At 36.1% G+C, this 17,899-nt stretch overlaps 1 protein-coding gene across 1 annotated transcript in view; it reads left to right on the top strand.

Moving 5' to 3' along the window:
* LOC113228868 (nephrin-like) overlaps positions 1-17,547 on the top strand; it is an 81,282-nt gene extending 63,735 nt beyond the window's left edge. Inside the window, exons 7-15 of the mRNA XM_026462289.1 lie at positions 8,324-8,454; positions 11,858-12,017; positions 12,527-12,684; positions 12,990-13,146; positions 15,093-15,256; positions 15,954-16,146; positions 16,515-16,692; positions 16,834-17,015; positions 17,220-17,547. Of these exons, the coding sequence (XP_026318074.1) occupies positions 8,324-8,454; positions 11,858-12,017; positions 12,527-12,684; positions 12,990-13,146; positions 15,093-15,256; positions 15,954-16,146; positions 16,515-16,692; positions 16,834-17,015; positions 17,220-17,302 (1,406 nt within the window). The 3' untranslated portion in view covers positions 17,303-17,547. The remainder of the gene's footprint in view (positions 1-8,323; positions 8,455-11,857; positions 12,018-12,526; positions 12,685-12,989; positions 13,147-15,092; positions 15,257-15,953; positions 16,147-16,514; positions 16,693-16,833; positions 17,016-17,219) is intronic.
* The last annotated feature ends 352 nt before the right edge of the window (positions 17,548-17,899 follow it).

Raw genomic sequence — 17,899 nt, 5'->3', positions numbered from 1 at the left:
AGCCGACTTCGAGTCAATTAATGGAGAGTTATTTAATATCAACTGGCATGCACTGTTTGAAAAATTGACCATAGAAGAATGTGTTTCAAAGTTTTACTTCATTCTTAATAGTCTTGTAAGAAGATTTGTTCCTCGTAAATTAATTCGCTCATCTCAATCCCATCCTCTATGGCACACCAAACCATTGAGAAAGTTACTTAGTGAAAAGCGTAAATTTCATAAACTTTGGAAACTATACAATAACCCATTGGACTATGAAAGCTTTAAGGTACTGAGAAAAAGAGCTAAGTGTATGGAAATTGAGTGTTATCGTAACTATATAGTGTATGCCGAAAATAAAATTAAAAATTTCCCCAAATATTTTTGGACTTATGTTAAAACCATTAAAGCTAACAGTGGATTGCGGGGCCAAATGTCATTTGATGGACACAAGACTAGCGACTGCAGTCGAATCTGTGAGCTTTTTAACAACTATTTTCACTCTGTTTTTGCCCAACCAAAGTCGCATCACGTGCCAACTGAGACATTAGAACATTCTAATAATTCGATTGTGAACATAAGTTCTATTGAAATAACTGAAGTCTTAGTAAGAAAATATTTGAAAACCATTAACGTCAATAAAAGTGCAGGCCCGGATGGAATACACCCGCTATTAATTCGGCATTGTGCCGATAGTTTAACAACACCCGTTACTTTTATTTTCAACTTGTCATTTGGTAGTGGCTGCGTTCCTGAAATTTGGAAAAGGGCATTTGTAACACCTATACCAAAGGGTCCTGTTAGTCAAAATATTGAAAACTATCGACCCATCTCGAAACTATGTCATTTGGGTAAAATTCAAGAGAAAATTGTCACTGATCAGTTGCTTAGTGTAGTACAACGTGCTATCACCCAAAATCAGCATGGTTTTTGCAGGCAACGTGGTGTCAATAGCAACTTGCTGACTTTTACCGAACTTATTCTGGAAGCAATGGACAGTGGTTTTCAAGTGGATGTCGTGTATACCGATTTCGCCAAGGCTTTTGATAAAATTTGTCACAACACGCTCTTGTTGAAACTGTGGCGGCTCGGTATACATGGGGACCTATTCCGTTGGATAAAGTCGTACATCGGGAATCGTAGTCAGGCTGTCGTCTTGTCTGGGCAATGTTCGGAATACAAGATTATACCTTCAGGTGTGCCGCAAGGTTCCCATTTGGGGCCATTGTTATTCGTGTTGTACGTAAATGACATTACAGAGTCTATAGAACATTCACGTGTTCTCCTATATGCTGATGACACTAAAATATTTAGGATTATTCGTAATGAAGAAGATGTTCATTTGTTGCAACAAGATATTAGATCTTTCGAAGGCTACTGTGCGCAAAATAATTTATTTTTAAATCCTGATAAATGTTTTTCAATTACCTATACGAGAAAGAAAAATCCAAAAGTGCATACATATACCTTATGTGGAAAAAATCTTAATAGAGTAATGGAGATCAGAGACCTTGGTGTTATCATGGACTCAAAACTAACGTTTATCCCACACATTAATAAAATAGTTTCTAGGTCTTTCAAACTATTAGGGTTTATATTACGGATTGGAAAACCATTTAAGAACCCATTTACATATAAGCTGCTTTATAATAGTTACGTACGCAGCAGGCTCGAATTTGCAAGCTCTGTATGGAATCCGTACCAAAATGTACACCAAAATAAAATAGAAAGGATACAGCATAAATTCATAAAAGCTCTGGACTATAGGATGCATCATGATCACGTACACTACGAGTCATCCCTTAGGGTGTACAATATCGTTCCATTGCAGCAACGCCGTTCTCTAATTGACCTGACGTATCTATACAAAATTTTGCATAACATTGTAGACTCCCCCCTCTTGTTGGAAGATATATTATTTCGCGTGCCGCGAAATAACGAAAGAGCCAGTCGTAAAAAGGATCTTTTTGTTGTTAAGTTTAGTAAAACATGTTACGGTAGCAATAGTTTTATAAAAACGACTTGTTCTTTATACAATGCAAAATGTAGTGAAACTGACATATTTGACACTTCTTTGCGGGAGTTTAAAATCCACATTATAGTCGTCACAAAATAATAGATCATATTTGACAGCTAAACCAGTCGATAGTATGTAACTTTGAATGCAATCAACGAAACAGTAAATAAGCAATTAATAACTTATTGGGTTTTAAAAAAATACATAAATTTTATTGAAGGTCTATACGTTATGAAAGAAACATATTTCAAGTATTATTTTCGCAGGAATTCCAAAATAAAATCCAATTTTGAGTTACTCCGAAACGTCTTATAAACAGTTACATCTTCAGTCTAATTCTTTTTAATAATAGTGTTGTAACCAATAAGCGCCGACTATCATCGAGTCAAATCGGTTTCACTTTAAAAAAAATGACTTATTTAATTACTAAAGTCGTCACAAAATAATAGATCATATTTGACAGCTAAACCAGTCGATAGTATGTAACGTTGAATGCAATCAACGAAACAGTAAATAAGCAATTAATAACTTATTGGGTTTTAAAAAAATACATAAATTTTATTGAAGGTCTATACATTATGAAAGAAACATATTTCAAGTATTATTTTCGCAGGAATTCCAAAATAAAATCCAATTTTGGGTTACTCCGAAACGTCTTATAAACAGTTACATCTTCAGTCTACAAAGAAATAATTCTTTTTAATAATAATGTTGTAACCAATACGCGCCGACTATCATCGAGTCAAATCGGTTTCACTTAAAAAAATGACTTATTTAATTACAAAAACAAAAATTTTAAAGTGCTTACAAAATTAGACTGAGTATACTAGTATTTATAGTAGACAGAACCGTAAAGTCAGATTTGTATTTCCTTTTCTTTATCGCAAATTCTGAAACGGCAACACTGATGTCGATTTAGCGTCACTCTGCATCGGCGCCCGCGCAGTCTTTCGCCGTCTTGGAAGTTGACTGTACGCTTGGTTATTCGTGGTGTTTTTTCTTGTGACTCGGCTGTGCTTTTGGACTACTTCTATTTTCAATCTCGTTGACCTTGGCTTGGATATTTTGGACTTGATTCTGTGTGAACTCTTTTTCAACATGTCGAAAAGAGGACGTGCTTTAAATAGCCAGACTCGCGAACTGGTTGTGAAATTACACGACTATTTCGAAAGGGAGTCACTTAATGGTGGACCTCTATTACCAGTGACACAAGTGCAAAATCGCGTCGCAAGTGCACTTGGAATCGGCAAAAGAACGGTACACACCATCATACAAGAAAAATATGGGCCTTCCGGCTCTCAAGAAAACGTATTACATACGCCTAGAAAGAGGAAGAAAAGCAAGCCTGTAACAGGTATCGACACGTTCGATGCAGACGCTATTCGTAACCATGTTTATACATATTATACTAGACACGAGTACCCTACTGTGAGTAAATTGTTGGTATCACTTCGAGAGCTTGGCTTATTTACTGGGAGTGCTACCTCACTGATTACAATTTTGAAAAAAATTGGTTTTAAATACAAGAAGTCTGACAAAAGAAATATTATGATGGAAAGACATGATTTAATATTACAAAGAGTTTCATTTTTGAGAGAAATGAATAAAATTACAAATTGGGATAATGTTGTGTTTATCGATGAGACTTGGTTGAACTCAAACCACACAGTACCACAATCATGGACCGACGACACTAAAGCATCCAGCTCGAAAGTGCCAATGGGAAAAGGTGGTCGCCTCATAATTTGCCATGCTGGATCAGCCGGGGGAGGTTTCGTTAATAATGCTTTACTAGCATTTGAATCAAAAAGTACAAAAGAATATCACGAAGAAATGGACGCAAACAAATTTAAAGAGTGGTTTAAAACTTTACTTCAGAACCTCCCCGAACAATGTACAATAATTATGGACAATGCATCGTATCATTCGGTTCAAATAGATCGAGCGCCGACTCAGGCAAATAAAAAGGCTGATTTGGTGGCATGGCTACAGAGGAATGGTGTCGAAGCTGACATGGAGCTATTGAAAGTGGAATTGTTAAGATTAGTGCGAGAGCATAGACCTACAAAACTTAGGTATGAAATTGATGAATTGGCACTTGAGCATGGACATAAAATTATAAGGACACCGCCGTACCACTGTCAATACAATGCTATTGAGTTGATTTGGGCTCAAATTAAAGGTTAATATTTTTGCATTTAATACTGTTATTTTAAATTCGTATATATTAAGACTTATTTTGTACTAGTAGCATATTTTAATAAAGTACAAATGTAAAGAGGTAACATATAAACTTTCGAATTTGTAATATCACTGTGAAGGAACATTACTATTTTACAACAGTGTTTTTTTTTTACAGGCTACGCAGGACGTAATAATACTAAGCCACCGTTCTCCACAAAAAAAATGATGACTTTATTAAAGGAAGCATGTACTAAAGTAACAAAGGAAGACTGGAGAAAGGTGGTGGAAAAAACTAGAAAACTAATAAAAGAAGATTTTGACAGAGATGTTAATATTGATAATTTAATTGAAAACGAGTTAATTATATGGACTGGTGAAACTAGCTCAACAGATGGTTTTGGTTCATCTTCCGATGACGTTGATAAATAAAAAATTCCAATAAGGAGGTCTTTTGTTTTACTTCAGAATTTTGTTATTTACGTACAGGTTATCCTCGTGAACTATGCTAATGTATAACTACAATACAACAACAAGTACAGGTTGCCGTTGTGCTCACTTAAAATACTTACTTATTATTTCTATTAAACTGTATAACGTTTAAATAAATGTTGATTGATATATCTAGAACTGAAAAGCAATGAACAGAAAAATAACCTAAACGATTACAAACTCCTAAAATTTTTAATCGATTTCTCGTGAGAATCGTTTAAACTGGTTACCGATATTGCAGTTCACATCACTATTTACGTTGCGATGACATGTGTCAAATATGATCTATTATTTTGTGACGACTTTAGCAAATTGAATATTTAAGAGCGAATTTGTGTTATCGTTATTAGTTGTTTTATGTTCAACTTTCATACAATTTTGTCAACTAAAATACATTTACCGAGCATTGCTCGTATTTAATGAAACTCAAACTTGTTTACCTATGTATTAGTACAGGGAACTATAGGTTTAGTAATAAGTTAATGTTGTCTATAATTCATCATTGTAAAAAACTGTTTGTTCCTCAATAAAAAAAAAAAAAAAAAAAAAAAAAATACGCCTGTCGTCATTGGGCAAATTTTTCAGGCCAACGTATTTTCTAACACTTCTCATCTTGTACCAATTCAACGAGTTGTATTTATTTATAGAAAGGTAGGCGTCATAACGAACCATCGCTTTCTAAGGATAAGTAAGACTTGTCGTCTTATTAATATTTCTATGATAATGTTGTTTATTATTTGTAAGGTAAATTCAACAATAACACTAAAATGTAGCGAAACTCGGCTTTGCGATTATATTAAAACTCGGGAAGTTGGCACACGGCAAGACGTCTTCCCTATCTCATGTGAGCTATAATATATTGTCAACAGTTCTAAGAGATGAAACGTTAAAGCACGAACATAAATCATAGTTTTGGATCACTTGGCACTGATGTTTTCGCCTTACTGGACGACTCTGGTAGCTGTTTTGTTTTTTTAAGTTTCCGAGACCTGTTTTACCCTGATCTCGTTGTGTGTAGTTTCACGTTTTCTTCCGCACTTTTATCCTGTCTGCTGGGAACCACAGATTATTGATGTCTCCCAGAGAAAGATAGGTGGAAACTAAGACACTCTACTTAACAATGATCTTGTATTTTTTTCCTGCACTTACATCAGCGTTGTTATCTTCAATGACTACTTTTTAGCACATCTTTATTCCGATTCGTTGCCATACTGAAATTGTCGATATTTATACTGTGATATTTTATGAATATATATAAATAAGAAATACTTTTAATGTCACTGTCACGATAACTCTTTCCGCAGCCAAGCAATAATGCGAGCATTACTGTGTTCTGGTTTAGAGTGCTAAGGGTGTTGGTGAAAGTATAGGCACATGAAACTTGTCAACTTTGTGTCCCAGGGCGACTGTTTCTTTAGATTTCAAAATTGTTTTGTGTCAAACTAAATTTTGAGCCAATAATACCAATATTTGGTCATCCTATGAATATTATTTGAAGTTTATAAAGTGATTAATTTATTTTATTTATTTATTTATTTATTTATTTATTTATTTATTAAACTTTATTGACCACAATACAAAGGGTACAAAAGGCGGACTTAATGCTAAAAGCATTCTCTACCAGTCAACCTCTGAGAAAAACGAAATTCACGAACGCGGTAAATAAACAGAATATTACGGTTATATTAAAATAAATGAAACAAATTCATAATTATATATATAACAAACTAACCTAATACCTTACTTAATAATATAATATATACACTTACATACATACAAATATACTATACATATACAAAATACTTACAATAACAGAATATGTATTAATAAAAACGAATACTAATTAGGTTCATCTCTAAGTGAGTCGCGTGAACTAGAAGTATTCTAACATCGTTCCTACATTTCATAATGATGACAGAAGAGTTAACTGTTAGTATGGCGGTTGTGTAAACAAAACGCCGCTTGTGGAACTTCGTAAAACAAACTGAAACAACGTTATAATTGCACCGTGGACGCTAAGCGGAACGACGTAAATATTCAGAGTGTATACCAGTTTATATACAGGGTGATAGAAATAAGTTTTCAGGTCACCGGTTGAATAATAATTATGCAAAGGTACTTCATTTTAAAGGTATGAAAAGCAAAGAGTCTATGCAAATTCGAAGTTTCGGCTAGGCTCGGTGTTGTTGTAAAATATTAAACTACCCGTAAGAATAATAAGAATTGTCTTTCAAATGCTCTTATTTCACTTGGTCATCGTGGCTAGTAATTACGTAATCCTATGTCTAAGTTGCTGTTGTTTATGTTTTAGTAGTACCAGAGCTCCTTGTGAAAGAGTTCGTCCAGGGAAGTACTGCCACCTTACGTATTTCTGCCGCTAAGCAGTAGTTGCCTACTGTGTTCCGGTTTCGGAGGGTAAGGGTGCTGGTGACATTACAGGCACGTAGGACTTGTGAAGTTACGGTGTCGGGCGCAGTGCCACTCAGATCTTTGCGATTTAAAGCTCTGAGTGGCACTGCAATTGTTATGGACAGGAATGTAGCTTGATATTATAAAAAAATGCCTTTTTCTGTTTTGAATATAGAAACCGATGTGCAGTGGGATAATATGTAAGAGTATGACGGCAGGTAGTTACTTAGGACTTACTTACGTTACGTTCGTCAATGCCTAGTAAAATTACTATCTCTAACTGTGAAGTGAGAAGGCTTACAACCCGTATTAGGCCAGTGTCTGAAAAATATGGCCTAAACACTTTCGTTAGAGGAGGACTCATGCTAAATAGAGTGACGCATAATAAGTTGATGATGATGATAATAGATGATGGAGATGGAGCTGCGCGTCAAAACTTGAGCACTTATGAGCGACTTACGGGCGGAGGCCGAGCGTTGCAAAACGGGGGAAAACTAAAATCCGTTGGTTACCTTTCCGAACTCGCAATGAGAAATCCGCGGGTAATAGGTCCCCGATTCTACGAACATACCTGAAAAGTGTTACAAACGACAAAACGTTTAATACCCGACTAAAACTAATTTTATTGGATAATTAATTAATTCTACAGTGTCGATGAGTTTCTTTTGAAACAATTGTAATTTTGTATTACTTCATTTCATTGTATTTGGACAAGCAGTAGTTATACTACTTTATTTTATATATATTATTATTGTTCGCATTAGTGACGATCATATTATCCCTTGAGATTGTTTTTTAATTGTAATATGGTGACATTGCTAATATGAAATAAATTATTTTATTCTTTCCTATTCTATGCTGTTAGGAATCGTAAAACTTGTAATACGTGTTTAGGGTAATTACTTCGCACAACATTTTGCAAGTAACAAAATTGTTACTCCATATACCATAACTACCTCGTCGTCCAACATGTTGCGCTGTAGACGATGGACGGTGAGATCCTGGGTTCGATTCCCGGTAGTACCAATTTGAGAAATGAACTTTTCTACATCGATTCTGATCTGGGTTTTATAGGAAATGCCCTGAAGTGAAGCACAGGGAATTCTCTTGTTTGACATCAGATAATTGATGTGGTTACCTGCCGTATTATTATTATTAATGTGTCCATAACTCTGAAGGCAATGTCATCGATAAATCTTAGACTTCATTTACAAAAGGTTCATTAACCAAGTTCATTTTCTATAGATCCTCCAATGGCCCAAATATCCCTGATCGAGCCCAAAGAGCCTCGGCTTCTGCGGGAAGATGAAAACGCTGAGTTGCTGTGCTCAGCTGACGCCTATCCTCCAGCGACTAATTTTACTTTTTATAAAGAGGTAAGTTTGGCTTTCAAATTTTGCACGTAAAATTATTAAGATTTATTTGACCATACTTTAAAAGATTTCGGGACGGTGTCCACATGTATGCAGGAATGGATAGATTTAAGACTATATTTCCTTAAATTTCAAGTAATACATATACAGAAAGGCATGGAGTCCAATGTGTTGGGAGTGAAACGGTCTGAGAAACCGCGTACGAAACTATATACTGAACTCCGAATCACAAATCGTTGACGTTTCAGTGGAGAAAGGGTCTTTACCCTGTAGTGGGGTAGTACCGGCAGAAAAATTAAAAAAAAAAATACAGCGACCCCCTCTGAAATCTCGAAATGATTAAAAATAAAACGCGAAAATCACCACAAAACTTTTCTTCAGAATACATTACCGTTCCTAAGGTAGTTTACAACATCTGCGATCATCTGTGCGTCAAGGTGATCTTTACTACGATAACATGCTTACGGTAATACTTTCGAACGTTACTGGAAACAATGGAGAGTATCGTTTTCACGAATAGCGTATAGTGGTAGAGAGGGGTGAATGATCACTGTTGACATTCTAAATGACACTTAGTATAGTTACGTATCTAAAATACAGAACAAAATACAATAAAATAATTACGGGATTACAGAGGAAGGTATATAGGCAGATATACTCTTCCTGTTCCGATGTTTGATGATCAAGGCTTTATTTCTGGCAAACAAGAACAAAAATTACTTACCTGCTATTGTGTTCCTCGTGCTCTGAATACCTGGAATATTGGCTTTGTCTAGAATGCGGTATTTATAATGCTGGTTTTTAGTTCGCATTGGATAGTTTCAGATTTTTGAGTTTGTGCTTTTTTGTAATATCTATTTATTTAACACAATACCATATAATTAGACAAGAGTTATAAATAAATATTTCGACTTTTTCGTCGCAACTTTTTGCGAAATGCCATTCTCAATTCACGAGTTACCAGATAAAGAATTTACCAATAGTATAAAACGGTTGTTAATAGAAAATTCGCTTTATACAAATAATGGCAATTTTGAATTAAACGCAAAAAGAAAGTTTTTTATTATTAAAATATTGTGCCAGACAGATTTGATGTGTCTACAAAATTTTGAATAAGTTTGTTATGTATTTTTTCGTTTTAAGTTTGTAAAAAAAGTGACTTTACGTCGTAAATTGTGTACATACATTATATTTTGATATACAATGATCAAAATAGATATAAATAGATATTGTTTGACATAAATATTGAACATTCAGACTATTAAATGGCGTGTTGTAAATTACGGAGTGTTGTAAAAGATCCACGAACTGTAACTTGCAAAGTTACGTGATGTGACATAGTGAATAATAATAAATTAATAAATAACGCACATAACCATAGTCCCGCACTAGGGAAACCCTGTTTCGCGGGTACTATGGACACACGCATAGACAACCACAACTTACACCAAAACTCACGAAATAAATAAATGTAGACCTGCATGGTGACCGTTCCGCCACGGAGGCAATTTAGTTATAGTTAACATACTATTGTTAACGAAAACTATATAACCAATCAGATTAAAATGCTTATCTATTAGAGATCGAACACTCAGAAAAAATTGCTTCGGTCTCGATCGAGAGACACGACAACAAACACATAGAAGAATTTGTGAGGTCCGCTGATTCGTTCCGTGGCTTAGTTGGTACAGCGTTTGGCACGGTAAGCTAGAGGACGTCGGTTCGAATCCGGCCGGATCGAAGAATTTTTTTCTGAGTGTTTATATTAATAATCATAACGAATTAGTGGAGTAATTTCATGTAAAAAATAATTGAATATCAATTCAATAAAAATTTAAATACAATGAATAGCGACATATCTAGTCAGGGCTGGTAGCTGTAAAAGTATCTTCTAATTGGGTGACGAAATACTTAAGATTTCTCATGGATGGCGTTACGGCTAAAAAGTCGTTACAAAACAAAATGGCAATGCTAAAAATATTAGTGTTTTTGAAAAAAAAAATTGCCTCCGCGGCCGAACCATTACGAATACCATTCTAGTGTGGTACGCAGAGGTCCCGGGTTCGATTACCAGTCTCGGGGTGTACTTTGTGTGGTCTGTGTATGGATACACATCCATGGCACCCGTGATACATGGTTTCCCTAGTGCGGGACTATGAGTGTGTGTATTATTTATTATACTACTATTCTGTGTATGTATAACTATATTAATAATGTTAATAAAAATTTACCGCAGATAACTTAACTAATTTACTAATAAATCTACTATATCCGCTTATATCGATGTCGCAAAATTGCGGTCACCCGCCGTTATAGTTACGGCGAACGCCGTTGAACCACGTGCACACTAATTTGTACGCCAAATTAATAATGCGCTATTACGGCCTTATTTGTGGGATGAAAAATTGAATATGCGTAATTAAATACTCATTACGGAATACTATAGAAATATAAGGGTAGTTGCCCTAGTTATGAAGGGTTCAGTAAGTTTTTTTACAACCGGTATGGAAGAACAAATAACTATAACTCTGCCCTCGTAACAAAAAAGGCGCTACGCGTAGGTCCTTTACACAGCAGTTGTGTTTTTTTTCGTTCCAAGGGCAGAATTATTACAAATGCAATTATTTATTAGATACTACGTCAAAATACGAAGGAAAGGTACAATAAAATATTAAAAACTAGAAACTAAAGTTAGGATTAATTTATATGAATAAAATTGGGTCCCCGCGGCAAGGTGCCCAAGATGCTGGCAGCGTTCCCCCTTTATATGGCTATGCTAATGCATTGGGCAAGGTAGTTGCCCTTGGGTTTCTCAGATAGTCTAATCAGTTAACATTTATTTATTTATAAGGAATATCATGATGTTTTTATTATCTTCATAAATGTATATTTTTGTAAAAATACTCCACTAGTTTCTTATCATTATTGACAATTTTTTTATTGTGCGCCTGGTGGTAAGCGACACATCTGTTCATAGCAGTTGAAGTGCCACTCAAAGCGTTAAATTGCTACGATCTTAGGGGCACTGCCACTGTGCCTGTCACCCTGAGACATAAGTCGATTAGTCCTGTGCTTGTAATTTTACCAACACCCTTATTTTTCTGAACTGGAACGCAGTAACGCTCAGATTAACGGCGGCAGACATAGGTAAGATGGCAGTACTTCCCTGGACGAATTCTTTTACAAGAAGCTCAGCTGCTCTAGGGGGTTAAGCATACAGACAGATACATATACAACAAAAATATATATATATATTTGTGTGTTGTTCGGTCCTCGTATCAACAATAATATATTAACTTTTGATTTAAAAGTAAATTCAGCAAAGGATTGTAAGCAGAAGATTGTATTTAAATATCCTTTAGAAACATTAAAAACACAAAATGAATTACTATTATTTTGTCAACAGGGTCATCAAATCTGGGATGATCCAATAGGAGGTATAGCTGTAGAAGGAAATAGGCTGATTTTGCGAGGTCTCAGAAGACATCATTCTGCTCGGTACAAATGCCGGGCAAGAAGCTCAGAGGGCAGTGGACTTAGTGAACCCCTTACTTTGAATGTTTTGTGTAAGTATTCGGGATTAAAGTTTTAAAGTTCAGCACTTATGGATCAAGTTATTAATAAGGGTTAATAAAATACATGGACAGTTTTAGTAATGTTATAATTATGAGCGGTGGTAATCTAGTGCAAGAAGTATTGCTTCTCAACTCAGAGATCAACGATTCCAAACCCTGTGGGCATACACCTACGATATTCGTTTATAAGTTTTGCACATTTGTGAACGTTGAGTGGCTCTCGATAACCGGAAAAGACAACGTAGTAAACCTTCTTCGACGTGCAGATCTCATCCCGATATCTTCGTTCACCGTTAGCAATAAATATTGTTACTAAACGTATATTTATAAACGGTTTTGAACCGTCACCCATTCAATTTTATAAGCAACCGTTCTTTTGCTAGGCAACCACCGCTCCCCTATTCAAACGAATAAATTTTCTTCTTTTCCTGACGATGCCTTCAGATCAAACGAAGATTCAAATACTTATCATCAATCTATAGAAAGTGTGTCCCCTACAGCTCGACCAGAATGCTCAGCGGGCAGCGTCGTGCAGCAACTAGCAGGGACCCCTGGAGGAGAAGTCAGGGCTCGATGTTCCGTTACTGCCCCATCTACGCGGGAAACTGGCCCGTTGAGGTTCTATTGGACTTACAATGGCACGAGAGATGTTTTACCTGTAAGTTTTCAGTTGTTTTTGGCAGATTGTTTTTGACAAGCTGGCGAAAGTGAAGGGTGCCAGGGATCAAAGGATGTATGTCATATATTCTCTTTGAGAAGGCCTTTTTCAAGCGGGATCTTTCCCGTTAATGTGTAAGGATTATTGCATAATAAAGCATTTCGTAGCCCATTACGAACCTGAAAATATTTTTTTTAATTTGTAAATATTGGTAGTTTTATTATTTCCAAAACAAGGGATGTTTGCCAAAAGAAAAAAAAAGAATGGGTTCTAACAATAATAGAATAATAATTCTATTGTTATAGATACCAGCATCAAACGTCACAGTAATAGGAGCAAGTAGTTCCGTTGTCCATGGACTTCCATCTGATGCTGGAGACGATCTTGGTTGGCTGGCGTGCTGGGCCAGCAATGACATCGGCAACCAGCGCGAGCCGTGCTTATTCAGGATTACTCCTGCTGGTATGTCCTGTAACTGCAACTAAGAACAAAATGTTTCATTCGTAGTCAATGAGTCACAAAAAACTTAACACTTTTAAGTATCTCGTTCGTCTTCTTCGTTTTAGCTTTTGGTCATTACGACGTCGTCTTCAGGGTTTGCCTCGTTCATGTCTTTTAGGTACTGAAACTCCGACAAAGTGTAAAATAGTCAAACGCCAAATTAGCTCAATACTTACTGATAGCAAAGGCAAAAAAAGTATAGTGAAAGAGATTTTTGGGCAAACAAAATTGTGATACTATTAAAGGCATAGGAAACTTCCTTAAGTTTCCTATGTGGGACATAAGACCTTCTTATGTCCCACTGGCACTGCTTTTGTGATATTTAAAGAGTACTATCTTAGTAGTACAGCTTTTCATCGGCTAAACAGCCTGTTTGCCCGTTTGAAGATCATAAAAAGCCATATTTGCTAAGCCTTACCATTTTAGTTTGGCAACAATACTCGTATATTGCTGATCAGCCATCACGTCAGCTTATTACGCCAACACTTCAAAAGAGAAATGAGGACTATGAAAAAAATGTACGAAAATCGTTATTTCTCACTAACGATGTCATTGCCGTACCAATTTGATCGCTTTCCCCTATTATCCAGAAGTTATGTCATTCCAACGAGGTCGAGCAAAATTGTATCGTTCCAGAATGCTAGGTCTCGGTTAATCGCCTATTACCTAACTGGATGATCGTTAGGAAAAACAAATGAAGCCGTAGCTTTAGTAAAATGGACTTGTGCTTATGAAGACTGCGAAACAACTTTTTGTAAGATAATAAACCCAAATGTGGCCAAATACTTATCGCAAATAATACGAACAACAGTAATGTTACTGATTGTCAAAGCGTAGTTTAGGATTTCCTTGGCTTACCATCCTATGTAGGCCACACCACATGTCATCATAATCCTGAACACGAGTGGTTAACAGATGTATGTATAACAATACAATAATAATAACGCTCACACCGGACTAGCGCAACCTTGTGTCGCGGGTGCCATGGACACACACATGGGCAATCACAAATTACGCCCAAACTCACGAGAGAAATAAATGTAGCCTATACAAATAAATCCCCCGGCTCGTGAATTAAACTCGGGACCTCTGTGTGCCAATCCAGCAACCGTACGGCTACGGAGGAAATTTTGTAGAAGCAAACTTCAAATTGATTTCGTATAAAAGGGCCAATGTTGAAAATTCAACTCTAAATTTTTATGTATTAAGGACTCATCATACTTACCGACACGGAGTAGCATTATAAGCCTGTCTGAAAAAGCTTTCCACGTAATAAGAGCCATAAAGACGTTGTGCCTTTAGCTTTGACGACGGATCAAGCAGAAGCAAAACGCGTAACATCTTTTTCGTTCTTATTGTATAGATATAAAGCTTTATCTGATCGGCTCAAGCTAATTTCACATTAATTAATGTGGCGACTCTCTTGTATTATGAAAGCTAATTGGATTTATATATCTTAAACAAGAAAGGCGAAGTTTCATACAATTATAATTATAGGCTTAAGGGTTTGGGAAGTTATGTACACTTTTTTTATTGAAGTAAAATTGCATGTTTCTGATGCATCTAAATATTTACTAAACTCCTACACTATACACCATACCGTTTTTATAATATTGGCAAATAAAATATACTATCACAAATAAAAATCCATAAGTCGTGTACCGATAAACGATGGGGTAAACGAGTTCTTGAGTGGAGATCACGGCAAACGTAGTGTCGGACGCCTTCTAGATGGAGTGATGATCTGCAAAAGGCTGTTGGCAGCAGATGGACTGCGATAGGCTGATGATGATGAATTAATAGTCATGTTATTGAAATGAATCTGCTATACCAAACACAATATAGTAAAGAGTCAAATACATTATATTGTTTTATTGTTATATTAATGGTTCCTAAATTCTTACCAGCTCTACCAGATCCTCCAAGCAACTGTGAGATCAGCAACAGGATCTTACACTGCGAACCAGGCCACGACGGTGGTCTTCCCCAGCGGTTCCTTCTCGAAGCCCTGGAGGTACGGACATCACAGCCCCTGGACGTCGACAATGAAATATCAACGCTGAACGATCAGGTGAGCGCGGTGAGGTGTGCCGTGCTTGGTAAAGAAGTTGAACTTTGGAATATTCTCGAGCATATCGAATGTTCTAGAAGCTTGCATTTGAATACAAATGAGAACAGATAAAACAATGTTTTAAACATAAAATATAATGAAATGGACGTTTAGTTTGAAACGATATTATTGTTCTGTAATGGCCGCTCTTAAAGCTCTACTGACCGCATGAAAAAAAAAGTATTGAAAGAATAAAATTGCATGATTATTTCTTAACAAACCTGTGTTTTGCTTAATAAATTTGTTGATACGAAATATTAGAAAGGAAAGAATGACATTTCAGATCATACTCTCATAACGACTTACAATTTATTTCAATTTAAACAATGTCAAGCTTAAAGTATACTTCAAAATGTTTGGGTTGTCTGAAAATTAACTTCGGATTCGGTTTTCTGTACTAGTCTAGTTTTTACATGTTTTTGAGCTACTCTAGTACTCTTAGTGTCAAATTTCAGTATGGTACTATCTAGTCTCACTGAACGGTGCAGGCCATCAAATACCACGAAGTTCATGATTAATTCAATGAGATAAGCGAGTATTTTTCGTATTTTTTAGCCTATTAATAGATCATCTTGTACTTTATTGTTGTTATCTTCCCGGTTTTTATATTCACCGATTCGGTCTGGGACTCTTAGTTCATCCATCCTTAATATTGCAGGGTGCATTGGAGCGAGGTCTTTTCAAACCATCATACAGGGACAGTAACGATGTACCGCATTTCAATCTAAACGATTTAAATCCGGGACAGTATACGTTGCTCGTGTACTCAGAGACTTCGCGTGGGAAGTCACGTAGACCTGCAGTGCTGTCTAGTGTTTCCATTCGGAATGCCGAGGATCTTGATAGACCTGGTAAGTAGAGCCACGGATAAACTAAATTACATGGTGATATTTAGTTTTTGATCTCTGATTTGAGAGCACGATTCATATCGGTATTGGTATGCGAGGACAACCCATTCAGTCCTTGATGCTTTTTCTTTAATTTGTTAATGTTTCTGCTGTTTTTAATATTTTTTAAAGTATTTTGACTAAAAATAAAAAAATGTGGAACGTACAGAAGGATAATAATAATATGTAGCTTCTGTGTTTGTAACTTGTAAATTACAGTACACAAGGATTCAAATGCAGGTAGATTCAAAATGACATCATTATACATGCTGTACCTGCAGTACTCATAAACATACCTCATCCATATTTGGCTTCTTCTTTATTATTACCAGGATCTCTCCAAACGATGACACCAACGCCGCCTCAATCCCAGCCACCAACGAACAATAGCGTGGCTCTTTTATTTGGAGCTGCTTTATCTCTGATATTAGTGACTATTTTAACTACATTGTGCGTGTCACTTGTAGTGATGTGCAAGAAAAAGAGGCCTCGCCTTGAGCCTGAACGAAGGTAAGCATTTCTTGTGTGTTTATGATGTTGTTGATTAGTGAAGAATTAAATGTACCTACCTATTAATATGACAATGCAACATTGTGTAAGACTATGTAATTAGTGTTTATATAGCACAATAACCTATTTATATTCTTTTAGTACAATAACTCGAAGAAACGTTGGAGTATCAATGTATGGGGGTTCATCACTAATATCACCAAGCGTGGTTCCCACAGTGGTGGTTAGAGGTCACCGAGGTTCCAGGGTGCTGGCTGCGAGGTGGTCTGGTGTACTAGATGACATGCCCATGGCTGTGTTGGCTCTAGATACTAATCCTCATTGTAAGTGTTTTCTTATACACTCGTACTTAATCGTTACACCTTTTGTAAAGCCCGTGTTAAGTGTCTATCGGCTGAAATGTCATAATCATCGGAATTTTAGATCATCGATTTGAATACATTTTGTTGGACAAAACAGGTACTACATAATAAGTTAAATGATATGAAACTGAAAAATTTTAATGATATTATGATGTTTTTCCACAGCGGAGGCAGATTCCCACAGCGACACTGATCAAGCTTCTCTTACAAGAAACGAACACAGTATAGAAACACAGACAGGTTCTTGATCATGATTTCAAGTGTAATTTTACATGCTTGTGAAAATATATTTTGAGTTAAACTTTGAAACGCTCACAGGGTATGTTGCTATAGCTGTTTAAGCCCCAAAGGAAGAATCAACGTCGAAGTATTAAAATAACAACTGGTTACTACCAGTCTTATAACAGACAAGCTTTGTACCGAATAATTTCTGTAGTGGATGATTTGGTTGTTGGTACAGTGCGGTACGTCATAAAAGTTGTATTTAGTTAATCAGTCGTTTTTGTAGTACAAGGTCGTCTTAGAAATACTGGGACAGCTGGGTGATAATTGAGTAGACCTTTGTCTAATAAGCTACATTTATTGGGTTATACATGCATCCCTGAGTTACAGGAATTAAGTTTGTACGTAGTATTATAACCTTAGCGGCTTGTTAAGGCATAGTCACTATCCCGACCTAACTGCAAGACTAAAAATGCTGCTGGCTTTGTAATACAAGGCAAATTTTTGATGACGTCACCGGTATGCATTATTTACTTATTTAAAACCAACAACAGCAATGTACACGACGAAGTAGTGGAAGAAACAATTCAAAACAAAGTACTGGTAGTGGAAAATTTTCATAA

This window comes from Hyposmocoma kahamanoa, unplaced genomic scaffold (genome assembly GCF_003589595.1).
Source record: "Hyposmocoma kahamanoa isolate Upper Pololo Valley unplaced genomic scaffold, ASM358959v1 245, whole genome shotgun sequence".
Classification (NCBI taxonomy): domain Eukaryota; kingdom Metazoa; phylum Arthropoda; class Insecta; order Lepidoptera; family Cosmopterigidae; genus Hyposmocoma; species Hyposmocoma kahamanoa.
The sequence above is the reverse complement of the archived record's forward strand: the minus strand, read 5'-3'. Positions and strand labels throughout refer to the sequence as shown.